At 36.8% G+C, this 18,473-nt stretch overlaps 1 protein-coding gene across 2 annotated transcripts in view; it reads left to right on the forward strand.

Annotated features, from left to right (window-relative positions):
* Window positions 1-18,473, forward strand: part of TOPAZ1 (testis and ovary specific TOPAZ 1) — a 67,717-nt gene that overhangs the window by 10,826 nt on the left and 38,418 nt on the right. Inside the window, exons 3-8 of one of the 2 annotated variants that reach the window (XM_068557900.1) lie at window positions 3,304-3,365; window positions 4,061-4,188; window positions 12,134-12,198; window positions 14,111-14,256; window positions 15,846-15,931; window positions 16,667-16,792. In XM_068557900.1, the coding sequence (XP_068414001.1) occupies window positions 3,304-3,365; window positions 4,061-4,188; window positions 12,134-12,198; window positions 14,111-14,256; window positions 15,846-15,931; window positions 16,667-16,792 (613 nt within the window). The remainder of the gene's footprint in view (window positions 1-3,303; window positions 3,366-4,060; window positions 4,189-12,133; window positions 12,199-14,110; window positions 14,257-15,845; window positions 15,932-16,666; window positions 16,793-18,473) is intronic. The other variant, XM_068557901.1, reaches the window with a different exon arrangement.

The raw sequence follows: 18,473 nt of genomic DNA on the forward strand, positions 1-18,473 counted from the left end.
CTCTTTGGCAGCTATGGGGTCGGTGGGGAGGAAAGTGTGGGGAGAGGCTAATAAAAGATAAGCAGAGCAGGCAGCTCACTGTTTCCACAATATGTCATTATCTGAATCCTTTTGCAAGTGTTTCTTTATCCAGAAGTTCCTTTCTTTTCACTCATTTGTCCTCTAAATCACATCTGAGATATTATTCTAGGGATTTGTTCCAGTAGTTCTCTTGGCACAGATCTCAGTGTATTATGTCTGCTTGCATGTGCACCTCCTCCTATCTCCTATTCTGGGAGTTTGTAGACAGGAGAGAGGCATCTTCATTTGCGTCTCCCTAGTGTCTGGCCAGGAGGATGTTAGGTGCTGACTATATGGTGAGCAACTAGATGCACATGGACCTTGTTCTCACAGAGCTTTTAGTCTATCAAGGGCTGCAAATGATTAAGCAAATACAATAAAATATGGTAGGAAAAGTGCAAGGTGTTGAAGGCTTCCTCGCCCTAGAACATTTAAGTTGAACACTAAAGAATGAATAGGAACTAGGCAATAGGTGAAAAAAAGTGAGTAGAAAATTGAGAGGGAAGGAGTAGTCTATAGGTAGGCCTGCAGGGAAGAGCATGTTACAACTGAGAGACAGAAATAACATCCCATGGCTTAGTGTTCAGGTGGCAAGAAATGAAGCTGCAGAGTATGCAGAAAGCTCAGTCGTGCAGGGCTTTGTAAATAGGATGACCATAGAATTGATCTTCTGAATTGCAAAAATTTTGAGAGGGAAATGGGCGGGGGGAGGTATTAATAATTAATATGCCAGGGTAAGAGTCATACACAGATCATCCTAGATGAACTAGAATTCATGGTGAGTTTGAACTTTATCCTAAGAGCATATAGGGATTCACTGAAGGACTTTACTTCAAGTAGAGAATTTGATCAGATTTACATTTTAAAAATCATGATAGCTCTGGTGTGGAGAATAAATTGGCAAGGAGCTATTGTCATAATTAGACCAAAGGACGTGGTGACTTCAACCAGAAGTGGGAGTGGATTTGAGACAGGTTTAGGAAGTGAAGATTGATTAATCAAATGGGGGCGAGGTCAGAGGTAGGAGTTAAGGATGATACCTGGTTTCTCTTGTTTCAAAGAAGGGCATTACAATTCTCTGATGAAAACAGGCAGGATTGGGGAGGGATGCTGGTCATGAGGTCAAATTTAGACATGTTGGGGCTTCCCTGGTGGCGCAATGGTTGAGAGTCTGCCTGCCAGTGCAGGGGACATGGGTTCGAGCCCTGGTCTGGGAAGATCCCACATGCCACGGAGCGACTGGGCCTGTGAACCACAATTGCTGAGCCTGCGCGTCTGGAGCCTGTGCTCCGCGACAAGAGAGGCCGCGATAGTGAGAGGCCCACACACTGTGCGATGAAGAGTGGCCCCCACTTGCCGCAACTGGAGAAAGCCCTCGCACAGAAACAAGGACCCAACACAGCCATAAATAAATAAATAAATAAATAAATAATTTAGACATGTTGAGTTGGAGAGACCTTTGAAATACTGAAATGGAGATATTCTAGTAGACATGAGTTCAGAGGTATGAATTGGGGGAGGAGATTTGTATATATTTGTGTCTTGTTTGTAATTTTATTTTCCCATTCGTTTTTAAAATTTATTTATTTTATATTTATTTTTGGCTGCGTTGGGTCTTCATTGCTGCGTGAGGGCTTTTCTCTAGTTGCGGCGAGCGGGGGCTACTCTTCGTTGTGGTGTGCGGGCTTCTCATTGCGGTGGCTTCTCTTGTTGTGGAGCACGGCCTCTAGGCGCGCGGGCTTCAGTAGTTGTGGCACGTGGGCTCAGTAGTTGTGGCTCGCGGGCTCTAGAGCGCAGGCTCAGTAGTTGTGGTGCACGGGCTCAGTTGCTCCGCGGCATGTGGGATCTTCCCGGACCAGGGCTCAAACCCATGTCCCCTGCATTGGCAGGCGGATTCCTTTTTTTTTTTTTTTTTGTTATATACACAATTTTTCTTTTAATGATAAGATAGTTCAAAGCAGAAAATCAAAGACGATACTATTTTCAGAGAAAATTTTTTAAAAAAGCAGAATTGAGGTTCTGAATAATTGAGGTAGCATTGAAACTTGAAAGGAAAATCCCTCTCACAAAGTATAACATCATATCATTTAAAAAGCCATTGGTTTTCATACAAGTGTCTATAAACTTAAAGTTATATAAATGCATTTACTTTTTTTTTTAACATCTTTATTGGAGTATAATTGCTTTACAATGTTGTGTTAGTTTCTGTGGTATAACAAAGTGAATCAGCTATATGTATACATATATCCCCATATCCCCTCCCCCTTGCGCCTCCCCTCCCACCCTCCCTACCCCACCCCTATAGGTGGTCACAAAGCACCGAGCTGACATCCCTCTGCTATGCAGCTGCTTCCCACTAGCTAGCTATTTTACATTTGGTAGTGTATATATGTCAGTGCCACTCTCTCACTTCGTCCCAGCTTACCCTTCCCCCTCCCCGTGTCCTCAAGTCCATTCTCTATGTCTGCATCTTTATTCTTGTCCAGGCAGGTGGATTGTTAACCACTGTGCCACCAGGGAAGTCCTATTATATTTTATTCTGTGTACTTTTATATACTTTTGTCCAAGTTTTTAAAAATAGAATAGTATTTGGCCATTTGTTTCTGAATGGCTCCTATAGCTATAGTTTTCATTTGTTGAGCCTATGCCATTGGCTTTAAGAACATTTTATCGTATTTAATCCTCACAATAACCTTGTGGGTAGGTGGTATTCTCATTTTACAGATACGGTTAGACTCAAAGAATTTAAATAATTTTGCCACGGTTGACATAGTAAGTGGCAGAACAATATTTGAGCCCAGGTTGGTTTAACTCTGATCTCCATAGCTGTTACCTTTAGACCTTAGGTTGTCTTCAGAGACTACAAAAAGAGCCTCAAACTGCTCTCACACACTTCCTTTTACATTGGCGGTAAGACATACATACACATGCTTAAGAGTAGGAGGTAAACATTATCTTGCATTGGTGTAATACTTTTAAAATGTTTTAAATGCTTGGTATAATGTCATCAGTTCTCTCTAACAAAGTTTGAGTGGCAGCACTCCCTAACAATTGTGGCGAATGTGATTAAAGAACCAAATGCAGAATCTGCTTGGGTGTGCTATCCCAGAATAGTACTCTGGCCTTGGAGGACTTGAGCTGATGTTCACCAGCTGCTAAAGCTAGTATTGTGTAATGTTTAGAGGAGTGGATAGTTCTGCTAGAATATGTTATAATGTGTAAGCTCTGTTTGCTTTATAATAGACAACTCCCTGTACTGGATCCTGAATCGATGAAGTCAGAGATCTGTGCTTCCTTGTCAGCAGGTAAAATTTGACATTTTCAGAATGTGTAATATTGAAGTATTTTTATATCTCTATTTAGGCATAGTCAGAATGAATTCATTAAAATAGGAAGCTTTTCATTTTAGAGTCTGTCAACCGTGTTTTACAGTTTGTGAGTTTTCCTCAGTTTTGCCTGGTTGGCAGATCAGATTTTGAGAAATTTTCCAGTTGATTATTTAATAAATAACTTTGTTAGGCTTTATCTACAAAAGATAATTGACCTTAGCAATTTTTGTAGTCTCATTTTTAAAATTGAAATATATATTTAAGCTTTACCACATTTTAAATCTGAGTCCTTTTTAATATTTTTTTAATAATAGCTAATCCTAAGTTTAAATAACTGAATCTTTACAGGAAATAATTTGAAAGTTAATTTCAAAAACTTTCAGGTTTTAAAAATATATTGAAAAATAGCTGGACATGATCAAGAAAGATTCTTAAATTTATCTTTATGTCTCAATTTTGTCTTACTGCCAATTCTTTTTATACCATGTAATGGAGTTATTTTGATAGAGAGGGAGGAATAAATGTATAATTTGCTGAAAATGCTGCTTCATATTTGTCACATTGGACTTTAAAAGAGTCTCTGAATTCTAACTCATTTTTAGAACAATCTTTAAATGACTTGGTTATTTTGTCATTTAAAGTTTCTACAGTTGAATATTATTTCTTTTCAGCAAGTGAGATAAAACATGATTCCAAAGGTGCGAACATTTCCTTAGGTGAAGTTACTAATGAGACTTCTTCAAATGAAAAACTGGGAGACGTCAGTGAACACACAAAAAGTTCAGACTTGGATGAAAAGGTACTAGGGAATCTTTTGCATTTTCGTATTTCTTGGTCCAGATAGTGGTAAATACAGAAGTCCATCTTAGCAGTGCTGTCAGGTGACAAGGGAATGGCCTTTTTGTTGAGTAAAGAGTCACGTCATTCTGGCCATGGGACATACTGCTTGATGCTTGCCGTAAGCACAGTATTAACAGAGTTTCACTTGTCTGGGAAAATGGGGTGTGCTGTTTAATTATATATTTAGCTTTTTAGAATCCTAAAGTTCTTCTCAAACCTATGTAAATCTTTCTAAATTGTTACATATCTTCCTGCCTCACTAAGTACAAAGTACTGAATATCATTTGATCTTCTTTGAAGTTTTAGAATATCATAGTGCCTGAGTGCTATGAATGCAAGCATCAGTCATTCGACCACAGATGAAGAAGGCATAGGAATCGGAGCTAAACCTAACTTGATGTTGGAACATACCACTGGTGTATGATATGGAGAAAATTTGGGGTATCAATTATCTGCCAGATAATGTGTATGATTGTCTTAACCTTTTGAATAATTTAATTGACTCCTAGACAACTATTTCATGTTTTCTTCTTTCTCCTTATTCCTCCTCATTTGTCCTCATAGCTAACAACCTTGTTTCCTACTTTACCAAGAAAATTGAAATAATTGGAAAAGAACTTCCTAAGTTCCTACCAATACATTAGGCCACCTACCTGCACCTGTTCCCAAAACTTCAGCTTCACTTCTGTTACACTGGGTGAACAGGCCAAGACTATTCCCTTCACCTGTGTGCTAGAATCCATCTCTTCCCTCTCTTAAAATACACTCCAGTAATTCTGCTTTCATTACTGGATCATTCTCTTCAACATAAGCATGCTTTTCTCCCATCTTCAAACAAAACCAAAAATACACTTTCATGGTCCCATTTTCCTTTTCACCTCTTGTCCTATTTCTCCAAAGACTTGTCTAGACCCTCTATCCCCAGTTTCTCTCCTCCAGTTCCAAAGATACTCACCTTCACCTCCACCAAAACTACCTGTCTTAAACTCTCCAGTGACCTGCTCGTTGCTGAATCTAATAGACATAGTTCAGTCTTACTCTTACTTAACCTAGCACCAGTATTTAACAGTTGATCACGCTTTCCTTGAAACATTTTTTTCACATGGCTTTCAGGTTAAACATGCATGCCTAGTGTCCTGTCTGTCTGCAACTTCCCAGTTGGTTTCGCTGGTCTCTCCTGATCTCCCTGACCTCTACATGTTGGAGCGACCCAGTGCCTACACCAGGAGTCTGTTCTTTTTTCCTATCTAGATTTGCTCCTTAGATGGTCTCATCCAACCTCATTGCATTGAATGCCATCTGTGTGCTAAGACTCTCAAATTGATATCTCCAGCTTGAACTTCGTCTCTGAGCTGCAGACCTTTCTCTCTAGTTGCCTACTTGATTTTTCCACTTGGATGTCCAGTTACACTTCTCAAACTTAACGTGTTCAAAACTGACCTCCTGTTAGATGTCCCCTAGCCTACCACAAACCAGCTGTTCCTGTAATTTTCCCCTTTTCTATTAAAGGCAACTCCATCCTTTATAAGTTATTTAGGCTCAAAAACCTTGGATTTCCTTACTTTCTTTTTCTCTCACTCCATATCCAGACTGCAAGGAAATCCTGCTGGCCTTAGCTTCAGATGATGTCTGGAAATTATTCACTTTTCATCACTCCCACACATACCACACAGGCCCAGGTCCAGGCCCCGCCTAATATCATCTCCTGCCTGCATTACTGCAGTGGTCTCCTAACATTTCTCCAGCTTCTGATATTGTCCTCTTGTAGTTTATTCTCAACATAGCATAAACTAGATCATGTTATTCTTCTACTTCAAACTCTCCAGTGGCTTTTAATATTCATATTCCTTACTGTGACCTACATGGCCCTTTATCTGTTCCCCCTACCCCTCCCCTACGTTGTTACCTCTCTGATCTCTTTGACTACTCTCCTTATCCATTTTACTCTGACCACATTAGTCTCCTTGCTGTTCTTGGAACAAACCAGGCTTTCTCCCACTTCACGGCCTTTGCCCTTGCCATTTTATCTCCTAAAAAAAAAAAAAAAAAAAAAAAGATATAGCTTACTTTCTTATTTCCTTCACATCTTTACTCGAATTTCGTGTTCTCAGAGAGACCTCCTCTAGCCATCCAACCTAAAATTCCAGTATTCTCCGTTCTGTCAACATTTCATATCCCCCTTTCTTGTACTTATCATGATATAACATACTTTACATTTACTTATTTATGTTTACCTCTGTCTCTTCCTGCTAGAATGAAACTCCATGAAGGCAAAGATTTTTGTCCATTTTGCTCACAAATGAATCTTTAGCACCTAGAGCAGTGGCTGATACAGAGTAATAACACAAATGATTGGGTTTTTTTGGCCGCCCCGCACGGCATGCAGGATATTAGTTCCCCGACCAGGGATCAAACCTGTGTGCCCTGCAATGGAAGTGCAGAATCTTAACCACTGGATTGCCAGGGAAGTCCCAAATGGTTGTTGAATGAATATTGAATGTGAACCTCATTTGAAAATAGTCTTTAGGGACTTCCCTGGAGGTCCAGTAGTTAGGACTTCGCCTTCCAATGCAAGGGGTGCAGGTTCGATCCCTGGTTGGGGAGCTAAGATCCCACATGCCTCGGGACCAAAAAATCAAAACATAAAACAGAAGCAATATTGTAACAAATTCAATAAAGACTTTAAAAAATGGTCCACATCAAAAAAAAAATAGTCTTTAAGTGTTAGAAGTGTCCTATAGCATGAATAAAAATATCACAAAGTACTTGCTTAATGGTTTGATGATAACAGCCAGTATGTATTGAGCCTTTATTAAATGCCAGCCAGCCAGTGCTAGAGACTTAGCACTGGTTATATCTTATCCCTATGATATAAGGAGGTGCTGTTCAGGAGTTCCCAAAACCACCCTCAGGTTCAGTGATTTGCTAGAAGGACTCACAGAGGTCAGCAAAGCTGTTATTGTAACTCAAGGTTACAGTTTATTTCAGTGAAAGAATACAGATTAAAGTCAGCAAAAGAAAGAGTCACATAGGGCAGAGCACAGGAGAAACTGAGTACAAGCTTCCAGTTTTTCTCTCCCAATAGAGGCACGTGAACACTGCTTGCTTCTCCCAGGAGTGATGTATGACAGAAACAGAATATTGCCAGCCAGGGACTTGCCTGAAGCTTGGTCAGGGTTTTTATTGGGGTCAGTCACATAGGCATGGTTGACCACCTGCGTGGCTGACCTCAGTCACTCAGTCTCCAGTCCCTCCAGAGGTCAAGCTGATACCACATGGCTCAAGGACCCCGTCATAAATCACAAAGACTTTCTGGAGTGGCCCAAGGCCTCTACCATAAATTACACTGTTAGCTTACACTATCTGTTGTGATCCCAGACACCCAGGTAAACAAAGACACACAATCAGGCAGCATATTCCAAGGGCTTAGAAGTTACCTTCTAGGAGCAGGTCACAGGCCATTCCTTTAACATAGGCATATGGACAACCCAGATTTACTGAGTTAACCCTTTACTGCACATGAAGTGTGTACTGCTATTTCCCTTTGCAGATGAAAAAACTGAGACTTAGTATCTTGTCCAGGGTCACACAGTAGAATCCCTTGACTCCATAGCAGGGGTCAGCAAACCTTTTCTTTAAGACTAGATAGTAAATACTTGTCTGGCTTTGTGGGCCATATGGTTGCTGTCCTAGCTACTCAGCTCTGTTATTGTAAGGAGAAAGAAGCCATAGACAATATGTAAACAAATGTCAATTGCTGTGTTCAAATAAAACTTTATTTACAAAAACAGGCAGCCTGCAGGCTATAGCTTGCCAACCTTTGCTCTAAAGCATTAAAAAATAAAGTTTGTACTCTATTCTACTTAAAGCAGAAGAGAAGACTTTTTGCTTTCAATTCTGCAAGGATAGATTTTAAGAGACGTTTGCCAGAATTCACTGAGTTCTTAACACTAAATATTTAAAGATGTAGACTATTTTCAATATTAGCTCTTTTAAAAATAATCCCCAAAATCATTTAGCTGCTTCCTAGTGTGGTACTACTTTTTGGATTTGTTTAAGGGAAGGGGAATGATACTTTTATCTTTCTGATACCATGGTAAGCTTCAAAGTAGCAACTCTTTAGAAAATATTGATACATGACCCTGTCAGTAATATTTGTCTTTAAAATATCTGGCCCCCAAACTTGGGAATTAACAAACTTTATCCATCTCTCACCTTATATTTTAGGAACTTTAGAGGGTAGATAGGTTGATTTATAGGACATATGTCTAGCCTGCCACTTTTCTGCTTTTATGTATGGTTTTCTGTGAATTTTTAGAAATGCTTCCTTACTGATCTTTTACATATATATATATTTCTGTCTTTTCCCCAGACCTTGTTTTTTCTTTCTCTTGTATATCAGTTATACCCAGAATCCATATATAACAATTTTTAGATTTACCATGGTAGTAGTTGCTTAATGATTCTAGTTTTGAGCCCCAGATAGTTGAAATGCTAGTGTACTTTTTAATTTTTATTTTGAAACAATTGTAAATTCACAGAAAGTTGCAAAAGTAGTTTTCCTCCATGATTACATCTTAAAGCACAATATCAGAAGCAGAAATTTGGTATTAGTATAATGAGTGTATGTAGTTCTGTGTATATTATCAAGTGTGCAGATTTTTGTAGCCACCACTGCAATCAAGATAATTATGCCATCACTACAAAGATATTCCTTATGCTACCCCTTTGTCACACATCCCTCCCTACCCCTAACTTCCATAACCTTAGTAACCATTAATATGTTTTCCATCTCTGTAACTTTGGTATTTTGAAATAAATGCCCAGGTTTGCAGTTGCTGGGCTGTCTGGTAGTTGCATGCGTAGGTTTTAACTTGGGTGGACTTGGCCTCCAGGTTACTCCCCCTGTGGTAGTAGGCAGTTGAAATGTTTATTCAGTTCGTTTAGTGTCATCTGGGTTGTTTGGAGTCTACCTTACAAAGGTGTAGTTCAAGGGTCAGCTAGAAATTTGGACCAAGTTTAAAGCAGATTTGGGGGCTTTCTCTCTTAGGCTCTCCCGTTTCCAGGATTCCCAGCCTCACTTCCCAGTTTCTGACTTTGCCCTATACTCTGTCTTCTGGTTCTTTGTGTCAGTATGGCAAATTTTTAGCCTTCCCCAGTGGTTCCAACCAATTAAGGCCTCTCTTTAAGAATAAATCCATAAAAACAGGACTGTTACCCAGTGTCATTCCCTCTTTCCCTCCAGATTCTGCCTACTTTTCATACCTTTCCAGTGTTTTCAGGCAGAGTTTTTTTTTATAGTTCATCTGAGAGTTACAGTTGTTACCTGAAGAAGGATTAGCCCAATAAGAGATACTTATTTGCCATTTCTCAAACTGGACCTATTGTGTCTTCTTTTTAATTTTATACAAATGACAGCTTATCATTCTTTGTCTTTTTTTAACTTAATGTATAATGGAGATTGTTTCCTTTCCATATATGTAATGATACTTTGTTTTTACAATTATATAATTATCCACTATATGGGTATACTCTATTCAACAAGTTACAGTGTTGATGGACACTTGGTTTGTTCCCATTTTTTGCTATTTTAACATTGTTGCATTATGCATCCTTGAGCATAAGGCATTTTGCATATGTGCAAGCATTTTTGGATTAATTCTTAGAAGTAGAATTTTCAGATTGCCCTACATAGAGATTGCTTTGATTTATGCTTCCATCAACATTGTATGGGAATGACAGTCTTCTCCCTCACACACTCACCAACTCAGTATTAAAATTTTTTTATTTTTGTCCATCTGTACATTTTTACAAATGACTTTTCATTTGCTTTTCTCTTATGAGTCTAGTTAAGCATCTTTTAGTATGTGTAAAAGCCATTTACATTTTCTTCTGTGAACTTCTTTTTTACATCCTTTGCCCATTTTTCTTTTGGGATTTTGATCTTTTTTTATTTGCAGGAACTTTACATATATTAAGCATATTTGTTCTTTGTCATATGTTGCCATACTTTTTCCTGTTTTTTCATTTGTGTTTGACTTGGTTTAGGAGCTTTTTACCTTGAAGGAGCTTTTTATTTTTATTTAGTCAAATGCATGTGTTTTCTGTTGTTGTTGTTGTTGTTTTAATTTATTTATTTATTTATTTTTGGCTGTGTTGGGTCTTCGTTTCTGTGCAAGGGCTTTCTCTAGTTGCGGCGAGTCGGGGCCACTCTTCATCGCGGTGCGCGGGCCTCTCACTATCGCAGCCTCTCCTGTTGCGGAGCACAGGCTCCGAACGCGCAGGCTCAGTAGTTGTGGCTCACGGGCCCAGTTGCTCCGCGGCACGTGGGATCTTCCCAGACCAGGGCTCGAACCCGTGTCCCCTGCATTGGCAGGCAGATTCTCAACCACTGCGCCACCAGGGAAGCCCCTCAAATGTATGTTTTATTTTATGATATTTGAGTTATGAGTTGTATTTAGAGAAACCCTTCCCTGTTTCTGGATTAAAACTGTTCACCTGTATCTTTTTCTAGTGCTTTTTTGGTGTTATTTATTATGTTTACATTTTTTATCAATATAAATCTAAATTTTATCTTGGAAGAAAAAATGTAGAAACAATGTAACCTTTCTGTTCTTATTTTGACAGGTGACTTTTGTCATCTTAGCATATGAAAATATTTTAAATGTTTGTATTCAAACCTACTGATACTGTAATTCATGGTTTCTGCCTTTGGTGTCAGCTTAGGCTTTCTCCAGCCTCCAAATTATATAACTACTCACCTTTATTTTATTTTTGATACTTTCAGTATTTTTTATATTTAAATCTTTAATGAACCTAAAGTATTTTGACATATGGTGAATTGGTACCAAGCTTTTTTCCATCCAGTCAGCTAGCCTGTTGTTCTGTTACTATTTATTGAATCATTTCCTCACAAATTTCAAATGCCATCTTTAATAGTTTCAATTTTTATGTATAGAATGATTCTTTTACTTGTCTTTTATTTCATTAATTGCTCAGGTCCTGTACCAATTCCATACTGTCAATTACTTGAAAAATAAAAACAGGAAGGCTTGCTTTAAAAGATACTAACCTGTATTATAAATCTAAAATATTTTTGGCTATTCTTATATTCTTCTAAGAACTTTAAACACACATTGTAAAGTAATTTTTTAAACGTATAAATTAATTTGCAGGCAATTAACATTTTTTACCTTTAACATTCTCATCCAGGAACATGGTATATCTTTCTATTTGCTAGTGTTTCACGTTACTCAGTTGATTTTTATAGTTACAATAGTATATATAGTGTGTACCATTATTGTAAAATATGATTATGTACTTCAAAAAGACTAGAAAGATATAAAGCAAGATATTAAGTGGTTATCTCTGGCTGCCCAAATGATGGGTGATTTGGGGTATTTATTTTCTTGGTGCCTGTTTTTTCAAAGGTCTAGTATGTATAATTTTCTTACAGAGAATCACAATTCCCAAAACACTAATTACTAATTGTAAAGTGCTTTAAGTGTAGCAATGTTTTAAATACATATAAATATTTCTAATGAAAAATCCATTTATGTTGGTAAATACCACCTAAAAATAAAAGTCACTCAAAGCTGTTTTTTTCTGAATAAAAAGAAATATAACTTTAATTGTCCAAAATAATTTGAAATGGTGGCTTGCATAATTAAAGGTGACATCAAAAACTGGGAAAAATGTATTGATTTATATTAGCTTTTCTCAACAGCAGAAATTTTAAAATCAGTGTTCATATTTTAAATAATGTAGAGTAGAATTATTTTCCTGCTTGACCATGAGCTAGTCGTTTAATTAACATCTAGTACATTCTGATCTGGTAAGCCTCATAGCCTAATATGGAATGCAGAGATAGTCACTTATACTATTTAACCATAATCTCTTCACAGTGTAGATTTTTGGACAAGGTGACTATTCAAGAAGAAAAAGAAGATATTTATGAAGTTTGCAAAAGGTCTGTAACATAATTTTAAATTACATAATGTTAAAATAGTCATTCGTGTAATTTGTATCTTGAGCATATTTTTCATTCTCTCCTGTATATACTTGGGCTACTATGCCGTAAACAATACATGGGTATTATTTAATTAATGTGTCAGGTGTATACAGATGTTAGGGATATTGTAAGTTACCTTAAAGCTATCACTAAGAGTTTGGAGCCATTAAAATTTTTTTTTGAGGGAGGAATGAAGAATAGTGATAAAAGAAAAAAAGATGTTTATGTGACTTCTATGAAGGTAAGACTAGCTGAAATCAGATGAACATTGCAATTTGCAGGTATCTTCTATGTCTGCAGCGATTAGTACTGAGAGCTACAGTACACTCACTGGAACATATACAGATACCAAATTTAGATTTAGAGGACACCTTGGAGGTCATTTGAGCCACACCCCACACCTGTTCTGCTGTTGAGGCAAGGCACAGTCAGGTCAGGTGACAAATATGTTCAAGTTCTTTTATGTTAAGACAGTGTTTTTCAAAGTGTGGTCCTTGGAGCAGCTGCATCATGTGGGAACTTGTAAGAAATGTAAATTGTTTGTTCCCACCCCTGACCTACTGAATCAGAAACTCAGGAAATGGGGCCCATCAATCTGCGTTTCAACAAGGTCACCAACTACTACTAATCCTGCTACATGTTCAAGTTTGACAACCATTACGTTAAAGAAAAGCCTAGGTAAGAATTAGATTGGCATAGAAGCCGGTATGGTTCATGCCCACTTGAAGATCTTAAAAAGAAAATGTGACAAGGTTAACTTTTTTTTTCGTATTAAAAACATTTTGCTTACAAGCTAAACAGTTGCAACCTGCAGAGTTTTGTCATCACCTTGGCTCTGCCATAATGACCAGGAGTGTGACATTGGGTCAGTCACCACATTACCCAATCAAAATAAAAGAATTTTTCTAGATAATCTTTTCCATCTATAAAACTCCATAATTCATATTTGTTTGTTTTATGTTACTGCTTTTATTTTGTTTTATTTGGAGTGGGGGTATGATAATTGCACATATCAATGATATCCCAAGTTGGGGAGAGAAGCAAATATTTTTATTTTGTGTGAAATTATTGAACTCCCGTCAATGCTACTAGGTTTCAACTGTTATGAGCATTGGCCCCTTTTCTTACTATTTTTACTCTCCGCTGGCCAAGGGAACCCCAGGTGAAAAAGCTTTATTAGAACTGTGTTTAAGGTAAAATACTGTAGTATCTGAATGAGGGTATAGGTCTTTCTCCGAAAAAGTAAATTCATTTATATCTGATAGCTCTGAGGTACTTTCCACCCTCCCCCTTGCTTAAGTTATTTATTTTTCTAGGTAAGTGACCTCCAAATTAAGGTGGTTTTTTTTAATTGGCTATATAGGATCTCACGTATTAGAACACAGTCAAAGCTGTTTAAATCAGTAGCCTAGAACAATACATTTCTTATACCTTCTTCCCAAAGGAAGGTCTCAAGTACTTGTATAAATTTATTATATATACATGTCCTGAAGAATAACTTGCAATTCATTTATTTTATTGCACTATTAATAGAATCATTGCCTGATCTTTTCTGGATTTGGATGCTAGTCCAGTTCCTGCTCAAACCTTTTGTCTGACATGATCAGAAATACTTTGCTCTAGTTTTAACCCCACCACCCCACTTCTACCCATACCCTAGCCATTTAACAAGTATCAGTTTTCTAGTTAAGAAGGCAGGAACAACCTATTGAAAATACTGAAGAATCATAGTATATGATGGTAGTACACAGCATAGTATGTAGACTACATCAATACTGTCGTTAGGATGTGTTTCTACTTATTTGATTCTCATTACTTTATGTTTTTAGAATAAATTTAAATTCTGATTTTGGTTTTTCTGCTCACACAGCAGTGATTCTAAAAATACAGAGAATGTGGTTGGTGAATGTCAGTTGGCAGCACTGGGCCCCAAACCTCTGTGCTTATCAGTGCCAGTGCCACGTTTGAATCTAAGTGCTCATCAGGAAGACACATTACTGAAGCCCTGGATGAATGGTACAATTTTCTTGGTAAAATTCTGTTGGCTTTTGATAATATAGAAATGATACAGGAGATTTTTCCACCCGAAACAAAAAAGTTAAGAAAACAATTGAGTGAATTCCCTGGCGGCAGTCCAGTGGTTAGGACTCTGCACATCCACTGCAGGGGGCACGAGTTAAATCCCTGGTCAGTGAACTAAGATCCCGCAAGCTGTGTGGCAGGGCCCAAAATAAAAAAGAGAAGAAAAAAATTGAAACAAGTATAGGATATGCTAAGATTAGAAGGTTTGTGTACCTTTAGTTAGTACTTTTGATGGAACAACTTCTGAGATATCTATATTTATGTGATAGTGGTAGTATAGGTAAATTATAGTCTATACCTAAAATATTCATATTTTAAGTGAGTGTTTTAGAAATTTAGAATGTAGATTAGAATTTGTGTCTTTTTTTGATAATTCATAATGCTGTGAAAAAATAAACTAGATTGAAGAATTAATTTAGAAACAGCAAAATCCTCTTGTGTATGTAGCTCACACCTAACTCTTCTGGACCTCCCATTACTGACTTCATGCTGCCTGGTGTTGTGTACTATAGCAGCAAGCCCATGATGATCACATGTTTTATCTTAAAAAGCTTTACAGGTTTCATAATGAAAAGTACTGCAAAGCTATGCAGCAAAAACGTCAGCTTGTCCCAAATTATATCTGGATGCTGCCAAAATGAAAAATGAAATCACTTAAGATAAAAAACATTTTTGTGTTATCTTTAGAAAACATAATTTTTAAATGTCCTAATTCTCATTTTAAAAGACTAACATTAAGGGATAATGATCCCTGGTATAATAGTCAGCTCGGGCTGCCATAACAAAATGCCACAGACTGGGTGGCTTAAACAACAGATATTCATTTCACACAGTTCTGGAAGCTAGAAGTCCAAGATCAAGTTTCTGGTAGAGTTCAGTTTCTGGCTGTCTTCCTGGCTTACAGACGGCAGCCTTTTCACTAAGTCCTCACATGGCCTTTCCTTGGTGCATGTGCATGGGGGGAGAGAGAGAGAGAGAGAGAGAAAGAAAGCTCTCTGGTGTCTCTTATAAAGACATTGATTCTATCAGATCAGGGCCTCATTTTTACAACCCCATTTAACCTTAATTACTTCTGCAAAAGGCCCTAACTCCAAATACAGTCACTTTGGGGGTTAAGGCTTCAATTTATGAATTGGGGGGAGACACAGTCGATCCATAGCACCTGGGTTTCTCAGTAGTTTTCTTCCCTAAGAAAGGTTTATTGTGTGTAATATTTGTCTGTTTAACTTAGACAATCATTTGAATATAGTACTCAAATCTGCTATGTAAGGCTTTTAAGAAAGCATCTTTAGCTTATAATGAATTTAAAATGTTAAGTTCAGATCTAGACATCCTTAAGGAACACCTAAGATGTAAATTACTGTATATTTCATAGGAACATACTACAGCAGCAGTCCTTGAACTGAGCACAAGAAGTCCAAAGTGAAATATTAAAGCAGATAGTAGTAGTCATCTGTTTGATCGTTCTGAAAGGAATAAGTTGTAACATATTTGAATGTAATCTCATTCTTAATCATTTCTAGATTTCAGATTTCCAGGAAAACATTCTCTTCTAAAGCTGCAGGATCCTGAAATTTGTGAAATATTTAAGAGGGAAAAAAATGTAGGGGTAAGCGCCCCATTTAAAAAAATAGTAATAATCTTATAAGCTTGTACTTTGGGGCTTTCTGATTAATTTCCCTATCATAATTTAAGCAGTTCTGGACATTTTATGGATTTTAAATGGGAGTTGGTGGTAAGGGACAGAAAATGGGTAGCGATTCAGAGGATATTCACAAACAGTATAACAGGTTTAAGGCAGAAGGGTGGGGAATGGGATATCCAAAACAGAAAATACAGGATGAATAGTTCCCTGTGATGGAGAAAGCTAGTGATATAAAGCAATTGATAGGAAAAGCCTGTTGTAAAAAGCTTTCACTCATTGCCTTTTTCCGTTAATCAGAAAAGCTAAGGAAATTTTTGGTTCTAATAAATGCATCTGAAATATGCATATTATTACAGAATTAACTTTTTATACAAGTTAAAAGGGCAGGCACATGAGAAGGAGGAGGGAAAGTATAAACTTTTAAAACCACATAAAGTAAAATGGTAGTAACTTTGATGAAATATAAAAGTTTTACACTAAAGGAGATTGCAGAAATTCAGACAAATAACTTTAAATTGATTTTTTTAATAATTTTTAAAAATATAAATTGTTTGGAGTTACTTTTTATCAAGTCAGCAAACAATTTATCGTGATACTTTTTGGATGTATAATATTTCTGGTTGTTTCAAATACTTTCTCACTTGATTGCAGTAAGTGTTTTACAATTAACACAGAAAGGGAATTTGTCTAATTTTCTAGGTGTTCCAGAAGCCCCTAGGGTTGATGATACCCCATAGATATTGCAAATTTCATTTTAATACATTACGTGGCTGTGAGCGATCACAGTGCAAGTTTGCTCACGTGCCTGAGCAAGGGGATGAAAAGGTAAAATATGTTAAGTCTTTGAAGTAGAGGTTGTTTTAATAACCATCTCAGTCATATGTTTTAATTCAGATTTTCATCAACTCCTGATATATGAGCTTTGCCTGATTTTGTGCTTTACATAAATGGAGTCATACAATTTGTATTCTTTTGTTTCTGGCTGCTTTTGCTCAACATTTTTGAGATTCATCTGTACTTTTTTACTTAATTGTAGATGTTTCTTTCTCATTGCTGTATAATATTAAATATTCCATTGCATGAGTATATCAAAATGTTTTTTGTTGATAAATACTGCTTTTGATGGGTGCTTTCTAAATTTGGTAAATACAGTAGTGTTCTGCATGTCTTTTGGTGAACATACGAACACATTCTGATGGGTTATACTTAAAACTGGAATTATTGGGTCAAAGGGTCTACATATATTCAACTTTAGTAGATACTGCCAGACAGATTTCCAAAGTGGTTTACCAAATTACACTCTAACCAGCAATGTTTGAGAGTTCTGGTTGCTTCACATCCTCACCAGCTCTTGGTGTTACCAGCCTTTTAAGTTAAGCCATTCTAGTGGGTGGGGAGTGATACCTTCCCTGGTGATTGATGAAGCTGAGCATCTTTCAAAATGTTTGTTGGGTGTTTGAATATCCCCTTTCTGTAAATATCTAAATATTTTGCCTATATTCTAGAGGATTATCTTTTTCTTGTCCATCTTAAGAATTCTTTATATATTCTGGATGCAAATTCTTTGTTGGATATACGTATTGCAAATAACTTTTACTACTTTACAAGTTGCCTTTTCACCCTTTTATTTTTTTAATTTTTTTGGAGTATAGTTGATTTACAATGTTGTGTTAGTTTCATGTGTACAGCAAAGTAAATCCGTTATATACATATATCCACTCTTTTTTAGATTCTTTTCACATATAGGTCATTACAGAGTATTGAGTAGAGTTCCCTGTGCTGTACAGTAGGTCCTTATTAGTTATCTATTTTATATACAGTAGTATGTATATGTCAATCCCAATCTCCCAATTTATCCCTTCCCCTCCCCTTTTCCCCCTGGTAAACCATAAGTTTGTTTTCTACATCTGTGACTCTATTTCTATTTTGTAAATAAGTTCATTTGTACCATTTATTTAGATTCCACATATAAGAAATATCATATATTTGTCTTTCTCTTTCTGACTTACTTCACTTAGTATGATCATCTCTAGTTGCATCCATCTTGCTGCAAACAGCATTATTTCATTCTTTTTTATGGCTGAGTAATATTCCATTGTATATATGTACCACATCTTCTTTATCCACTCCTCTGTCATTGGACATTTAGATTGCTTCCATGTCTTGGCTATTGTAAATAATGCTGCAATGAATGTTGGGGTGCATGTATTTTTTCAATTTATGATTTTCTCCAGATATATGCCCAAGAGGGGGATTGCTGGATCATATGGTAGTTCTATATTTAGTTTTTTAAGGAACCTCCATACTGTGCTCCATAATGGTACCAATTTACATTCCACCAACAGGCCTTTTCACCCTTTTATTTTATGTATTTATTTATTTATTTATTTTTGCTTAGTTAAATCTCTAATTTTATTTTATTTTAACATCTTTATTGGAGTATAATTGCTTTACATTGTTGTGTTAGTTGCTGCTATATAACACAGTGAATCACCTATACGTACAC

Source organism: Eschrichtius robustus, chromosome 12 (assembly GCF_028021215.1).
Source record: "Eschrichtius robustus isolate mEscRob2 chromosome 12, mEscRob2.pri, whole genome shotgun sequence".
Classification (NCBI taxonomy): domain Eukaryota; kingdom Metazoa; phylum Chordata; class Mammalia; order Artiodactyla; family Eschrichtiidae; genus Eschrichtius; species Eschrichtius robustus.